The following is a 14,691-nucleotide window of genomic DNA, read 5'->3' on the forward strand; positions in this document are numbered from 1 at the left end:
AACGAATTTCCTGATTATCTGTATCTATTTTCCTTTATTTTCTTTGTTTTTTGGGTGTTTGGTAGTGAAGCATGGCCCTTGCCACTTCTCGCTTTAAATAGAAAACATATTTTCTCCCAAATTACCAAAGGATGAATTGAAATCGAATAATGAATTATCTCATAGTAAATTTCCATGTATTATGCGAGAATTTAAAGTCTTTGCAATTCTTTAGTACACACAGAAAGCAATTTGATAAATTTCAATGTATGTAAACTTATATTTGATTAAAAAAAGAAATATGATATGTTCTATATAATAGTGTATTACTCTTCCACTCTTTTTTCCTTCTTCACTTTTTAAATAAAATTATCACATAGTCACAATTTGCATGATGAATTTTTTATATTATAAGTTGCAAAAATATAATCATAGATGATAAAGATAGTTAAACTAAACTCACAACTATGAGACTTGATTAAACAACTTGTTGCCATGTTAAATTTGTACTAATTAGTAATAATAAAAAATTAAGAGCATATTTGGATTGCTATTTTTTATGAAATTTCATATTTTCAAAATTTTTACCTTACGCGGACGCGCACACACACACATATATATGTGAATACAATATATTTTTCTACAAAATTTTTAAAAATTCACAATCCAAATAAGCCCTAGCCAATCCCACACTGCAAAAACTTCGTATAATTTGGTGTAGAAGTTTAGGGTGCCTGGCAGCAATGCACTCTAATTCTTTCGAAATAGCATCCAGAATTATGTACGTTACCATGCTAAAGAAATTGAATCCTCTCAATCATTCAAGTATTTTGGTCTTTACAGAATAATTGAAGAAGTTTTCTTTAAAAAGAAATACAAATTAGTCTACTCTTGGGAGTTTATACTCTGTTAATATAAATAAAAAAGGAGATTTTACATAATTATGGTGTTTGCGTTCCTTAAGTTTGGGACTTGTACTTAAAACCTTTAAATTTATTAGTCTTTAGTAGAAAATAAATAAACCATAAAAAGGGAAGAATGCAAAATCATTGCATATGCAGTTATGCACGCTGATAGAAAAAGAAAAATGAAAAAAAAAGAAACAGAAAAGCAAAAATATATGCGCGGCAGATAAGTGAATGGCTCCGTTTGATAACACTGAATCTAAAATCTGAATTCTGAAATCTGAATTCTGAATACTGAAATAATTAATTTGCTGAATTTTAAGCACTAAAAAGAGATATATGAATGTCTGAATCTTAATGCTGAATCTATTTATACTGTTTGATAAATATTCATAACTTAATGCTTAATAAGCTAAATTGTATAATTTTGTCCTTCTATCTTTTAATCCAAAAAGGAAATAGAAACTATGATTTAATTAACTTAAAATTGTTAGGTATGAAAATGACAATGATTGTGAAGAGCAATGCATACAATGACAATGTTTCTTTGTGTGGGAAAAGGGTATGGTTTCATTGTTTTGAGAATGGGAAAACGAGCTTTTAATACTCCAAAAGCACGTTCAATTACATTTCTCAATCTTGCATGTGCTTGGTTAAAGCGTTCTTCTTTCGATCTTGGACGAGAAGCATTCCAAAAATCAGACAACCAATATCTAATATTTCGATATGGTGTCATAAAGTCACGTGTGTGTGGATAAGCTACATCTCATAAATAATATTTATCTGCAAAAAAAAAAATATCAAAATATAAATATTTGTGGATGAAAATTACTTCAAAAAAAATACTATTGTTAAAAAATTTTTTTGAATAGAGAATATTAGGTTGTTTTGTTTAATTAGATAAGGATTTTGAATAGAAAATATTGAGTTTGTTTGGATAGAGAGAATTTGGAAAAAAAAATTTTGCCTCACAAATCTCAATCACCTTTTTATCTTCCCAATCACCTTTTTATCTCACACACATCACATCACAAAAAATACTACAGTAAATATCTCAAATAAATCATCCAAATAAACTTTATCCAAACAAACTCATTAGGTTGTTAATCAGATAAGGATTTTGAATGTAATTGACAAACATGGATATATTTGGTAGATAAGATAAAATAGTTGAAATAAATCGCTTGATTCTTATCAAATTAAGCATTCAGCTACGATTCTTGTGCTGAAAAAAATACATACAAATTCAGCACTAGTTAATAAGTTCAGCAGGTGAATTTTTATTTATCAAACACTCACAACATCTGAATGTCTGAATGAATTCAGTTCCAGCACTTTTTTATGTTATCAAACAGGCACTTAGTCAAAAAGGCGTTTCCGTAATTAGAACCAACTGTAAGGGCCTTTGCACACTCCGTCCTACTACTTGCAGCCAATTCTTTAATCCCCTTAAAACCTCCCTTCTTTCCCCGTTCCCATTTTGTTTTCTTGGCGTCCCCATAACCAAAAGTCGTTGAATTCGACTTCCTCCCCCTCTTCCCTTACCTGAGCTCCCTCTCTACCGGAGGTCATAGCTCAGCAGCTCCGATTTTGAACCCCCCCGACCACCCCCAAAATTTTCACCGATTTCTGTACTAAGCCGTCCTTCTGTAGTCAAACTTTTCAATTCAATCTTTCTGGTTCCGATCAATCTCTGATCGCTTCCATTTCGATGGCATTTCTTGGTTTGTTCTAGGCCTTTTGATACCCCCTCCGTCACTCTCCGACCCCACTATTTTCCACATATTATTCCGTTTATTGCAATTCGTACTTATGGCGATCCGCTTCACCGTCACCTACTCCGGCTACTTGGCCCAAAATCTGGCCGCCTGTGCCACCTCCAAGGCCTCTACCGCTAACTGCCGCTTCTTACATGAATGCGCCGCGTCCCGGTCCCTCTTCAAAACCGAACGCAATTACCCCTCCGATTTCCGGCCACGGCCGCCCAAGCCCAAGACCACCGCCTGCTCCTCCTCCGCCTATTCAATGTATTCAACTCTCGCTGCTGAAATCTTCGGAGGAAAATCTCAAAGCCCTTTGGTAGTCGCCTTAATTTCGCTCATGAATCCAACCTCCTCTTCGTCTTCCTCATCGTCGACCGTTTCTTCTTCTACGGGTGTTTTTGGGATTTCGCCGGTTAAGCCGGCGTCCATCATCCCCTTCTTACAGGCGTCTAAGTGGTTGCCCTGTAGCCAGCCCAGTATTGGGAAGGCGGGGAGTCTGGTAGATAAAGGGGGAACTGCTGCTACGGCGGACAAGTCTAGTAACACCAAGAAGCAAGGGCCTGTTGTGGAGAAGAGTACTGTTGCTGCTGTGGCGGCTGCTTCATCAGAGGCTATGTCCGAGGATTTAAAGCTTTCTAGAAGCAGTTGGTTGTCGAAATTGTTAAATGTCTGTTCCGATGATGCTAAGGCTGCTTTTACTGCTTTGAGCGTTAGCATTCTGTTCAGATCATCTTTAGCTGAGCCAAGATCAATTCCCTCGACTTCTATGTACCCCACTCTTGACGTAGGCGACCGCATTCTTGCTGAGAAGGTATATTTTTGATGACTTTTGCTACTTATTTCCCTAATTCAGTTTTTAGGGGATATATTTTTTTAATATGTTGGGTTGCTTTATTTATGTCTGAATTGAAGTCCACTGGATCATGTAATGCAATTTTTGGACATCTAAGCATTTCGTACCAGTTTATTAACTTGTTCTGTTGAACTGATGGTTTTTGTGTTGTCAAGCAAATGAAGAGATGACATGGAAGTTTCATATATTGTTTGGAAGTTTCATATATTGTTTCTTATTTCTCACTTATGCTAACATTTTTTTGGTAAATAAAGAGTTGTTTAATTGTTTAACTTTATTTGTTATTAGGAAGCCTAATTTTAGTTAGGATCACAGACAAAAGTTTCGAGGGAATGGAGGAATTCTTATGGGTGCAATGAGTGGGCAGACTTTCCGTTTTTGCTATTGTCATACTTTTGATTCTTCAAACCTCTAAAATATTACATGTTCAGACGACAATTTTTTTGCATTGTCAGACAACGATGTAGAAAGGAATATGCTGTATTGCTGATCAAGATCCTTGTGCTGAGAAATCAAAATCAATTTGCTGTCATTGATGTGAGATTACTTGTGTTGCGATTTGTTAAATTTGGTTTGTCGGCTCTGTTGTGACTCAGTTGCTTCCTTTTTGAGTCTAGTTTATTCAATTCTCATTTCTTTCCTTTGACAATAGTATAGGCAATCTTCTTGAAATCATCTGGGATAATAATTGTGTAGTGTGTGTATATATGTATGCATATCTTCTTCTTTCTCCAGCTGGTCGCTTCTTTAATTATGTACTTTGGTTGTCATGATAAATTGAATCAATTGTTGTTTAGTTGAAGAGCATATTTCTTAAAGCTTTGTCTTCTTAAATGTGTCTTGAGTGCTGATACTCTGTCTTCCACCATATTGTTTTGCAGGTTTCGTATGTTTTTAGGAAGCCTGAAGTTTCAGATATTGTGATTTTTAAAGCACCTCCAATTCTTCAAGTATGTGATGCACCGTTTGGCTTCTTTCTTGTCTTAACTCTCAGTGTCTGATTTTTGATGACTCAAGGACTAAAGTTGCGCTCTTATTCAGGAAATTGGTTATAGTTCTGGTGATGTCTTCATTAAGAGAGTTGTCGCTAAGGCTGGAGACTATGTGGAGGTATGTGATTCTTTTCCATATAATCTAGCGACGTTTTTTCTTTAATGGCATTGAGGTTATGGTTTTTAATTTACAATGTTCTCTTAACATTAGGTTCGTGATGGCAAATTGCTGGTAAATGGGGTAGCTCAAGATGAGGATTTCATCTTAGAACCAGTGGCATATGAGATGGATCCGGTGGTATGTCAACCTGTCCCTTGGATTGTTTTTTCATGATATGAATATAATTTCTTGTTTTGAATTTCAAACCCATTTTCCATTGATTTGTAAATGCGCTGCCCTGTGTTTTCTGTAGCTTGTCCCTGAGGGGTATGTCTTTGTCATGGGGGATAACCGCAACAACAGTTTCGACTCGCACAACTGGTAATGATTGATCTGCAGCTTTTTTATACATGGAGAAGGACATCTCCTAGTATCTGGAATTGGTTGTGTTTCATTTTTGAGTAGATTTCTACTAGAATCCTCGTTTAGAACAACACATACTTAGTTTGCACTACAATCATCATCATCGCAGGTAAAGGAAGAAGCATAGGGGCATTTTTGATTGATTATTTTTTCACTCTTATTGATGAATGTGTTAATTTATCTTTCCCTGTGTTGGTAACTATGTTTATACATAGGTTAATTTGAATTTAGCCTTTTCATCTTGAATATTCCATTTTTCCTGAAAAATTGGCTTGCGATTTATTTCCTGACTTCTATCTTCTCATTTCATCATTTGCAGGGGCCCCCTTCCAATTCAAAACATTGTTGGTAGATCAGTGTTTCGATATTGGCCTCCGTCCAAAGTTTCTGACACTCTATGTGACTCGTCTCTGACTACGACTGCTGTTGCATTTTCTTGACTGGTTTATCCGGAAAGACTTGCTGTACAGACTCCCACAGTAGGAAGATTGCTGTTACAGTTTTATGACTCCAGCACTTCGATTCAGAGACAGGGTCCCAAGACTTGTTTCTTCCTTTGATCTTCTTTTACCAATCATTCATTCATCCTTTGGGGTGTTTTCCGGTTGCTGTGAATACTTAATCTCCCTGGTGTTATGGCTTTGAACATACGAAACTGTTGTGTGGATGGATAATCTCATCCATCCTATGATCATTATTGCTGTTATACTATACATTATTGACTGGGTTCTTAGTTCCATTTAAAGGGGAAGGGCAAAAAAAAAAAAAAAAACAAAAAAAGTTAACCAAAAAGAGGTTGTGCCCCGCCAAAAAAAATAAAAAAAAAATTGGACCCCATCTGTAAGCTTTCAATTTTTAATGTAGTGTGTTTTTTTTTTTTTTGGGTACCAAGTGTTATTCTCTTATTCGAGTGTCGTTAGTTTTGACTTGTAGCAAAAAGGTGAAAAACAAACGAGGCTATGAATTATGATCTAGTTGATTTCCTTTGTGAAGTAGCATTGGAAGTTTTTTTTTCCATTCAAAGCAAATACTCCACAATCTTGAATTGCTCCTTTATGACCAACCAAAATGGAAATGACTAATCCTTGAAATCAAAGAAACTGGTCAAGGGCTGATATGATGCTGCTGAACGCTTAAACTAGCGGGGCCGAATTGAAGAGTTTTTTGCCAAAATAATACCTCTTACTAAAAAATATTTTCAATGTGATTCACTTTCAAATTTTATTACCATAATGATATTATTATTTTTATCTAATTATCCTGATTGCCATGTAGAATAACAAGAAAGGGAAGTTCTAATCCAGATTATAGTAGTTTCTAACATTAACTAAAGTTTAAATTTTTTTTATTATAGAGGCACAAGAAGATTGCATAACTTTTATAATTTCCTTATAATTATCTGAAATAAATTTTACTATTATTGACCTTACTATTATTGGTCTCCGAATTTTTTTAAATGTATCAAACCTATTGCATATATATTTTTTCAAAAAATAATTTTAAAAATACAAAAATTGCAACGAAAATTGTAATCAATTACAAAAATTTTAAGGTTATCATATTTGTTTATGTTATCCTTCCTACTCTTTGAAAAGACGAAAATAATCTTCATCTACCTTAAGATTATTGACTTGCGAAACATATTTTTTAGATGCTATTAATATAAAGATTGGCTTCTTAGATTATACAAGGGAAAGATAACGAAAGAAAAAAATGTGGGAAGCTTTATAGAAAAAATTGAAGAAAATATTAGATGAGAAAGAGAAATAGAGGACGTTTTTATCTCTATCCTGACACATATGCAGCCTAAGTGGCAAAAAAGGATCACAAAGGTAATAAGTTTTAAAATTAAGTGGCAAAAAAGGATCACAAACGTAATAAGTTTTAAAATTAAGTTACTTTGAGTATATATTCTAGAAAAAGAGTTATTTTGGCAATAAACTCCCGAATTGAAGATCAAGCATCCAATAATAGTAATTGGATATATCATCAAGTTAATATCCTATAAAAAAAGACGGCCGGAAGGAAAAAGTTGATCAATTGTAGGTGTGATGTATATCTGGTGCGGACTCGTTGCATTTCTGATATAAACTGGGGTGGAGTAACGTAATTGTAAATTTTTTATTTTTGAGGCTAACGTAATTGTAAATTAAACTGAGCGAAACTGTGCAATTTCTCCAAAATATATATTCTCTCCAGACTCCACCCGGAGAGCTTGCCGACCAAAGCCCCGTCGTTTCAAGCCCTTCCCGGTCAGTTTCCATCACCGAACCTTCAAAGCCCCATTCCAAGGCCCCTCACGGATTCATCCAGTCCTGCTCATCATCCATCAAAGAAAACAATAATGTCCATAAATTCCCAATCCCAATCCCATCCACCTCTCTTCTCAAATCTCCATTTTATGACAGTTGTATTAGTATTACTGCTACTATTAACTTCACTAACTCCCTCAGCTGGTTCTCCATCGATACCACCATCCTTCAACCTCTCCCATTATTTTCTTTTTCCCACCTCTAACGACGTCGTTAACAACCGCCAACACCATCACCGCTCCCACTCCCAACCCAATTCTTCCCCCTTCTTAAAGGTACTACTGCCTGAGAAAAAGTTCAATAAACTGTATTCAGTTTACTCTATATAATATGTTTAATTGCTGTTTTGTGCTTTATTTAATTAGGATGTGTTGACGGAAATTGGAGCGAGGGAGAAGTGGGATTTGCAAGAATTTAGCGTTTCAAAGTTGGATGTGAAGAAAGCAAAGCTCGGGGACTTGCAACGGTACGAGTTTCGGGTACGATTTGGTAAAAGCGAATTTGTGTTCAAGCTGTTGGATCAAGTTTCCCGGTGGAAGAGATTTGAACAACTGGAAAACGAATTGGGTTTTGAAGATTTGGTTAGTAAAATTACCTCCAAGGCTGCTGTGCTCGGTACTCTCAAAATTCAAGGCCCTTTTCACTTGCGTCTCGCCGGAGATCATCACCTCAAACTCTTTTTGCCGGTAAATAGTTCGTGTCTCTCTGTGTGTGTTTTTAAGATTGAAGTAGTGGGAGAACTGACGTGCAAAACAGGATTATTTTGTTGGTACTTTTAAGTGGCTAAGCAACATCCTGGATTTTGTTTGCTGTCATTAAATTTCGGCCTTAGTTTTAACTATCCTTGGTTAGTGTTTAATTGCGTTTGTTTGCGAAATTTAGGAGGGCAACGCTGTAAAAGTAGAAAATATTGATGTTTGGCTGCGTAGTGCATAGATGATGCTCCGTGTATGAGTTGTGTGTTTTGTTTCATGGCTCCAATTCCGCTGAACACTTGCCATTGACTGTACTAAAACGTAGTGTTAAGCCAATTTATAATCTGGTTTCCATGATTGTCATTTGTCCAACTCGTTTTTTAAGCTAAAGACAATTCATGTGGGCAGCCGTTCTATCTCAGTACATTTTCCATTCTTCCAAACGTGGTTGTTTACCTTGCCCTGTTCAACTTTCATTCTGATCTCTGGAGGTAAATTGGGAATACCTCAACCCAAAATTTTTACTGTTGGGCAAATTTTCCTGTTAACTGTTTGGGTGTCTAGATCTTGCTGCCATTCCTGGTCCAGTAAAACAAGTCCCCGACGCTGGGTGTACTACTACATAATTTTCATATTAGGCATTATTCATATGCAGTTATAATTTCATTACATTTCTGCTTCTTGATTTTTTGTTTCGATTGAAAGCCCATCCTCACTGTTTGTATCTCTTGGTGTCTTGATCAGCTCAAGAACTCGTTTTCTGGTCTGAAAGACATTCTCGTCGGTGAAGGCATTACTGTGGAAATCACAGGTGCTGAAGAAGTCTCTCTCTTTCACCCAACAAGTGCTTCAAGTAGTTTAGGGAGAACTGACTCTCGATACTTCTGGCCTTCATTATGCATGGCATGGCCTCCTATACGTGTGGTAGGTTCTGCTACAGTTGTAGCTTACAGGAATGGAAACCGTGAGGCATTCATCAAAACTGTTCTCTTGTCTAACAGAACTGTTGAGCTGTTGCCAGAGAAGTGTTATGAACGGCGCATGTTCCAAATGTGGGACAGAGATTCTCACATCAGTTCTCTTAGCACGAGGATTGCTTTGCTAGAAAGAGTTCTGCAGACTTTTCTTGTACATAAAACCAATAAAAATGTGAGCGTAGGTTTTGCAAAAGTAAAAATTACTGCATCATCAGTATTCCGCTTCCAGCTGGAATTGGAAAGAGTTATTCAAAGCAACGATCCTTACTGGAGTACATTGGCTGAGTGGCGTACCAAGCCTACTGTTGAACGTGCATGGTTTGAGGTGGTGGGGAGGCTCGACAGAGAGGTTCTGAAGCCCTTAACTGTTAAGAAGATCAGACCATTTATTGATGCAGACTCAAAGGCTTGGAGTAATTTGATGTCAAATGTTTCGTTCACGAAGTTCCCATCCATCCTGGTACCTCAAGAGGCTCTCACCTTGGATGTGAAATGGTAGGGAAAATGGATTTTTGTTTCTTTGCAACATTCACTACTCAAAATTTGATGTCACGTGGGATATCATTCTCCTATGACCCTATTTTCAGTTTAACACATTACAAGATTTGTACAGATTGACACATGATATAGTTTTGTAAAGTGATATGAATGAGAGAAAGCTTGCTGAAGATGTGGTACACTTTTTTTCTTTTTTTTGAGGATGTGGTAGAAAAATCCTCCAGCATCAAGCACGGTATGGTATCTTAAATGTTTCCACTGATGAATTCTAGGTTTAAGAACTCCAGGATCAATAATGACCCTGAATGAAATATTAACTGATGCCCAGTTAATAAGTTGCATTATTGATCGAAAGAAATATCTATTGCGCTGATTCGCGTTGCATGTATTACGGGATTAGCAATTCTGCCTTCGATGTATTTACTGATTTCGTTTTGCAGATGGATCATTGGAATAAACGAGTCCTTTACTTTGACTAGAACTTGTTTTTTGACCTTTCCTTCGTTAGAAATGAATGGCTTAGTACCCTGCTATTTGGAATATCATGGTGTTTTGTTTTATGTCGAATTGAACCTAGTTTTTTCTAGTTGCTTGGCAATGCTCTTTGTTAGGTCAGGCGAAAGAATAGTTTTGAACTTTTCCTGGCATTGTTTAGTCTGGGGAAAATTCTTTAAGAATTATGATGAGAAGCTGAATCTTTGCTTCAATCTGCCCGTCGTTTTCTTTTTATGCTTTTCGAGTTGATAACACTACTGATTATCAGCTATAATAAGCTACTGTCGTTGCAACTTGGCAATGCATATGGTGAGTCATTCGGTGGCTTCATTTATTATTCGCTTGAGCATCTCTTTGCTTAGTTATTGGTACTCAAAATACAACAAAAAAATTTGTTCTCAATGTCAAAATTTATTTGCAAACTGGACAAGTGGATGCATAGCAGTATGAACTATACTGTTACAATTATGACAAAAAACAACTACTAGGCTACATCTCTAGATTGTGCTGTTCCTACATCTGCTTGCTTAAACTTTTTCCTCTGGATCTACCTTAGAATCAGCGTCTACCTGCTTCATGTCTATCTTTTTGTACTTGTACCAGGATGAACACATCAAATAAACTCCGAAGTTGGCTACACTTAAACCTGCTAGCAACCAATAGAAATAGTTCAGGTTATCTCTGTTAAGATTGTTACTAGCCAGCCACCCGCCACTCACCTTGTTCACCACATTCACTACTACCGTACTCGTGTAGTAACCAAATGCCAAGGAACACCAGGAGATGGCTGTGCTCAATGACTTCATGCCTGATGAGCTCTCTGCATAGAAGAAATCCAGCAGTCCCACCAATGTGAACATGTCAGCCATGCCGAATATAGCATATTGGATGCCCAGCCAGAACACACTTATAGGCAAAGGTTCGAGTGAGTCAACCATGTTGTGCTCAACAGCAACCGATTTCCTGCGGGTTTCAATAACTCCAGCGACTGCCATGGATATTGCAGAAAGTACAAGCCCAACGCCAACTCGCTGCAGTTGGCGTATTCCGGTTGGTATTCCTGTGAACTTCCGTGCTATAGGGACGAAAACGTGCTCATACACTGGGATTAGGACGAACATAAAGAACAGGGGAATAAATGGAATCGAGGCTGCGGGCACTTGAAAGCCTCTGATGCTTCTATCCATTGTTGTGCCTTGCTGAATGGAGAAAGTTTGAAGCTGAGCCAAACATGTATTCATAAAGACAGTGCTTAATATAACTGGGAGCATGCGAATTAGAATCTTAGTTTCTTCAACTTGTGTGACGGTACAGAGTCTCCAGGGTCCAGGAACAATGACTGTGGTTGAATCTTCTGTACTCCTAACAATTGCAGCCCGATCCAAAATTCTGAAAGACGTGGTTAATGTGGTTATTCACTAGAAATTACATCACAAGGAAACACTTAAAAAAAAACTGATGAAAGATGTCAACGTACTTGAACTGATCAGTTCTATCAAGAATCTCAATCTCATTTCCTTTCCTGGCTTCTTTGTCACGTATCTGGTGTAAATCATCTGCCATTTCTGGGATCGGAAGATTTCTGTTTCTAATGGCAGCAACAAAAACCTGAATCAAGAGCGCCAAATACTTGGCTTAGCGTTGATTAAACTATTACAGTAGTAGTTTATACGCAGCAGTTGCTAAAACGGTGCATACCTGTGCAATACGAACAAATGGACTTCCCTTGGGGACATTATTTCGGTAGATTGATCTTCCCATGCTCAAGAACAGAAGTCCCATTGTTACAGCAATGGTACAAACACCAAATGACCAATCCCATCCCTGATTTGCACTTATCCATACTAAAAATGTGACCCCAAGCATAGCTCCAATAGTGATGGAGAATAACAACCAGTTGAAGAAGCTGGCAAGTTTAGGTGCCTCCAGGGGGCTCCTTTCATCAAATTGGTCGGCTCCCAGGGATGGCAATGCTGCTTTTACTCCGCTGTTTCCAAACGCGAACAAATAGAGACCTGCAAATAAGAGGGCTTCTGGGCTTCTGGTTATTGTCTCACATTGAGTCGACTTCAGCGTGGCTGCATCCTTGCAGAGAATTGGTCTTAGTTGTGGAAAGTGTGCTTGCACTGTCAGGACAGCAAGTCCCTGAAAAAGTCATAATAATAGGCTCAGCCAACATCTTTCAAGAAAAATAAAACATTTTGCCTACTCGAATTCCATGCATAGCCCATTTTTAAGTACCTTAAGTAAAGAAATATATTGCTAAATAGTTAGTTGTAGTACCTAAAACAACTCCTAGCATAAAACAGCTTTGGAATCATCTTACTCTACGGGAAAAATTAAGACGAAAAAGGATACGTCTTTGTCAGCATACTTTCAAGTGAAATGGCAATTGATGATTCTTAGCATACTATACTATTAGTCTGTTGTTACAGCACGAATGCTTCCTCTGCGCACGTATCATATATCATTCATCGAAGTTTTCATTGTCTGTAGGATGGGAGAGCGTGGACTGTGGAAGTGTTTGGGTGTTACACCATGATTAGGAAATAACATGCATGGTTCATTTATTTGCTGTTTATTGAGAAACAACCAGATTAATATCTTCTCATTTCTGCTTAATATATTACAACTTGACCCTTGTCTTATGACAGAAGGAAAGCTATTCAGCAACCAGAAGTTATGTCTGTACGAGGATGTTGGCATTGGACGACTCACTAGTACTCCATTCCTAAATGAATTTAGTTGAGAAGGTGCTTGAAATGGTTCAAATTACAAGTTACACTTTGTTAGATGATATTTCTGCGATTAGGAATTGATGAATTTAACAAGAGACAAGGGGAATTTCTAAAGATTAAGAAGAAAAGCTACAGACCACAAATATAAATATGCTTATGGTACAAGCACAAAAGAGAACAGATATATGCATTTGAGGGAAAAAATTGGTGTGGATGAGACTTGAAGACTTTTACTTACCACAGCTTCTATGCATCCAAAGAGAATGGAAGTCTTGAATCTTGACAAGTAGGTATCAGATATAAACCCTCCGAACAATGACAGTAAAAAGGCTGTTCCCATGAGGTTTGTTAGTGTAGTGGCCGACTTTGTCAAGCTGAAGTTCATGTATCCATGGAAGTAAGTGAATAAGCTCACAGCATTAGAAATAAATGCCATATTCTCCAGTGAGGCCATTGCTGCACACAGATGATCAATCAGTTATAGTTTGAAAAAAAAAAAAAGGGAAATCAAGCATATATAGTTTTAAAAAAAAGGAACAAGTAAAAAAGGAAATGACTATAACCACTAGCGATTACTGAATAGTGTATTCGTAGTAGAAACTTGAAGTTATACAATATACAAATAAGGCAGCTCGTGTTCCTCCAAGCTTTGCTCGTGGCTTAGGCTGAGTTTCAATGCATATGGCCTGAATATTAACAACCAAAAAAGTTGCTGATCAGTTGGGAAATTTCTTCCTTATTGAATGTACCACAAAGGGGGAAAAAGAATTGCTAAATGCATTATAGCTCTTATGACTTAATTGTTAGCATGAACGAATAGGCAAATTCTACGCCTCAAACAATTGCTTACCATTTTGTTGAGAGCTTCTTTGGAAGCGGCCTCAATGCAAGAATGAAAATGGCTTCTGCAAAGAACGATTAGGGGTTTGGAGAAGTTGTGCTTTGATGCTTTATTTATATAGAGGCATACGGGCACAACTACTCGGTCTTCAAAAAAAAAAAATGACAAGCAAACCACAAAGGAATCAAGGAGGCATCTATGCAAATGAAGAAAACTTGGTGGAGTAATGGGTTCTTTTTGTTTCTTCTGATTGGATTTAATGTGTATCGATCCTCCGTTTCTGTTCATTAATGTGAAGTTTGTTAGCAAACAGCCTGTGACGTGCTTCTTTTGACTTTATTAGTTGACATTAGCAAATGATTTTGCAGAATCCCGTGGAGACCGAGTTGGTTGCACACAGATGAAATTGCCCATCACAAATATTAAGGTCAGCATTCCATGTATTAGGCCAAGAACTGATAATCTTCATGAGAAAGTGCCCTGGTTTGGTGGTAGGCTAGCTTTTCTTCTGAAAAAAAAAAAAGAAAAGAGCATCAAGAATTACAACAACTAATCCCGTTTAGATGCTTCTATAATCCTCTTGGACTGAGTTTTTGCCCTTGCCTCCTACAAAATTATCATCCATGCACACAAATTTGAGTTTGAATGGCCTTTCAAGACTACTCAGTAACTGGAAAAAAAGAAAAAACATTTTTTTCCCAAGATTGTCTTGTTGTGTTAGACCAAATAGAAATAGGTTCCAAAATTTTAGACCAAATGAATGTTGTATATCTTGGCTGGTCTGCAGCATATAAGAAAAGAGAAAACAAGAAAACAAAAATGAAAATCTAGAGAATGGTCATTTGTCAGATGTCCGGCCGGTTTACGTTCATTAATTTAATGTAATCCAATAATTATGCTTAAAAAATTTGACGTTGCTGATCATATTCAAAGGCGTGCTGTCGTGGCGTCTGGATGCCTATTATTACCCTCGTCTACAGCCCGAATCTTCTATGCAAGTCTGTCCTGCATGCCAAAACATTTAAACATCTTGAAATGGAAAACGTCTACAAGTTCTGATCTGTTGGTAACAAACCAAAAACTATTGGACGCTTGGATCTTTTTCTCTTTTTAATTTTTC

At 37.0% G+C, this 14,691-nt stretch overlaps 3 protein-coding genes across 5 annotated transcripts; 2 read left to right on the plus strand and 1 right to left on the minus strand.

Annotated features, from left to right (window-relative positions):
• Positions 1-2,353: 2,353 nt before the first annotated feature.
• Positions 2,354-6,007, plus strand: LOC113712569 (thylakoidal processing peptidase 1, chloroplastic). Its single transcript, XM_027236054.2, has 6 exons — positions 2,354-3,458; positions 4,382-4,450; positions 4,542-4,610; positions 4,704-4,790; positions 4,906-4,973; positions 5,335-6,007. Exons 1-6 carry the CDS (start codon positions 2,697-2,699, stop codon positions 5,453-5,455), a joined length of 1,176 nt encoding a protein of 391 aa, XP_027091855.2. The 5' UTR covers positions 2,354-2,696; the 3' UTR covers positions 5,456-6,007.
• A 1,101-nt stretch (positions 6,008-7,108) lies between these two features.
• On the plus strand, positions 7,109-9,667 carry LOC140014938 (protein TUNICAMYCIN INDUCED 1-like). The gene is made up of 3 exons (XM_072066628.1): positions 7,109-7,602; positions 7,693-8,013; positions 8,767-9,667. The coding sequence occupies exons 1-3, from the start codon at positions 7,360-7,362 to the stop codon at positions 9,496-9,498; spliced, it is 1,296 nt and encodes a 431-aa protein (XP_071922729.1). The 5' UTR covers positions 7,109-7,359; the 3' UTR covers positions 9,499-9,667.
• Positions 9,668-10,383: 716 nt separating this feature from the next.
• On the minus strand, positions 10,384-13,796 carry LOC113711820 (protein NRT1/ PTR FAMILY 4.6-like). Of its 3 annotated transcripts, none has more exons than XM_027235035.2 (6): positions 13,581-13,796; positions 13,344-13,416; positions 12,969-13,186; positions 11,691-12,137; positions 11,470-11,600; positions 10,384-11,381 (listed from the first exon to the last, which is right to left on the minus strand). In XM_027235035.2, exons 1-6 carry the CDS (start codon positions 13,581-13,583, stop codon positions 10,520-10,522), a joined length of 1,734 nt encoding a protein of 577 aa, XP_027090836.1. In that variant the 5' UTR covers positions 13,584-13,796; the 3' UTR covers positions 10,384-10,519. The 3 variants fall into 3 exon arrangements, with proteins under 3 accessions (XP_027090836.1, XP_027090838.1, XP_027090837.1); XM_027235037.2 differs by having other exon boundaries at positions 13,307-13,416; positions 13,581-13,661; XM_027235036.2 differs by having other exon boundaries at positions 13,294-13,416; positions 13,581-13,661.
• Positions 13,797-14,691: the final 895 nt, after the last annotated feature.

This window comes from Coffea arabica, chromosome 10e (genome assembly GCF_036785885.1).
Source record: "Coffea arabica cultivar ET-39 chromosome 10e, Coffea Arabica ET-39 HiFi, whole genome shotgun sequence".
Classification (NCBI taxonomy): Eukaryota; Viridiplantae; Streptophyta; class Magnoliopsida; order Gentianales; family Rubiaceae; genus Coffea; species Coffea arabica.

Excerpts from the sequence above, each read along its gene's own strand:
- LOC140014938 (XM_072066628.1), top strand. The coding sequence starts at position 7,360 with ATGTCCATAAATTCCCAATCCCAATCCCATCCACCTCTCTTCTCAAAT. Across the intron at positions 7,603-7,692 it reads ATTCTTCCCCCTTCTTAAAG|GATGTGTTGACGGAAATTGG; the intron begins GTACTACTGCCT and ends TTATTTAATTAG. Across the intron at positions 8,014-8,766 it reads ACCTCAAACTCTTTTTGCCG|CTCAAGAACTCGTTTTCTGG; the intron begins GTAAATAGTTCG and ends TGTCTTGATCAG.
- LOC113712569 (XM_027236054.2), top strand. The coding sequence starts at position 2,697 with ATGGCGATCCGCTTCACCGTCACCTACTCCGGCTACTTGGCCCAAAAT. Across the intron at positions 3,459-4,381 it reads ACCGCATTCTTGCTGAGAAG|GTTTCGTATGTTTTTAGGAA; the intron begins GTATATTTTTGA and ends ATTGTTTTGCAG. Across the intron at positions 4,974-5,334 it reads AGTTTCGACTCGCACAACTG|GGGCCCCCTTCCAATTCAAA; the intron begins GTAATGATTGAT and ends CATCATTTGCAG.
- LOC113711820 (XM_027235035.2), bottom strand. Across the intron at positions 13,187-13,343 it reads AGCTGCCTTATTTGTATATT|CAATGGCCTCACTGGAGAAT; the intron begins GTATAACTTCAA and ends ATCTGTGTGCAG. Across the intron at positions 12,138-12,968 it reads TTGGATGCATAGAAGCTGTG|GGACTTGCTGTCCTGACAGT; the intron begins GTAAGTAAAAGT and ends TGACTTTTTCAG.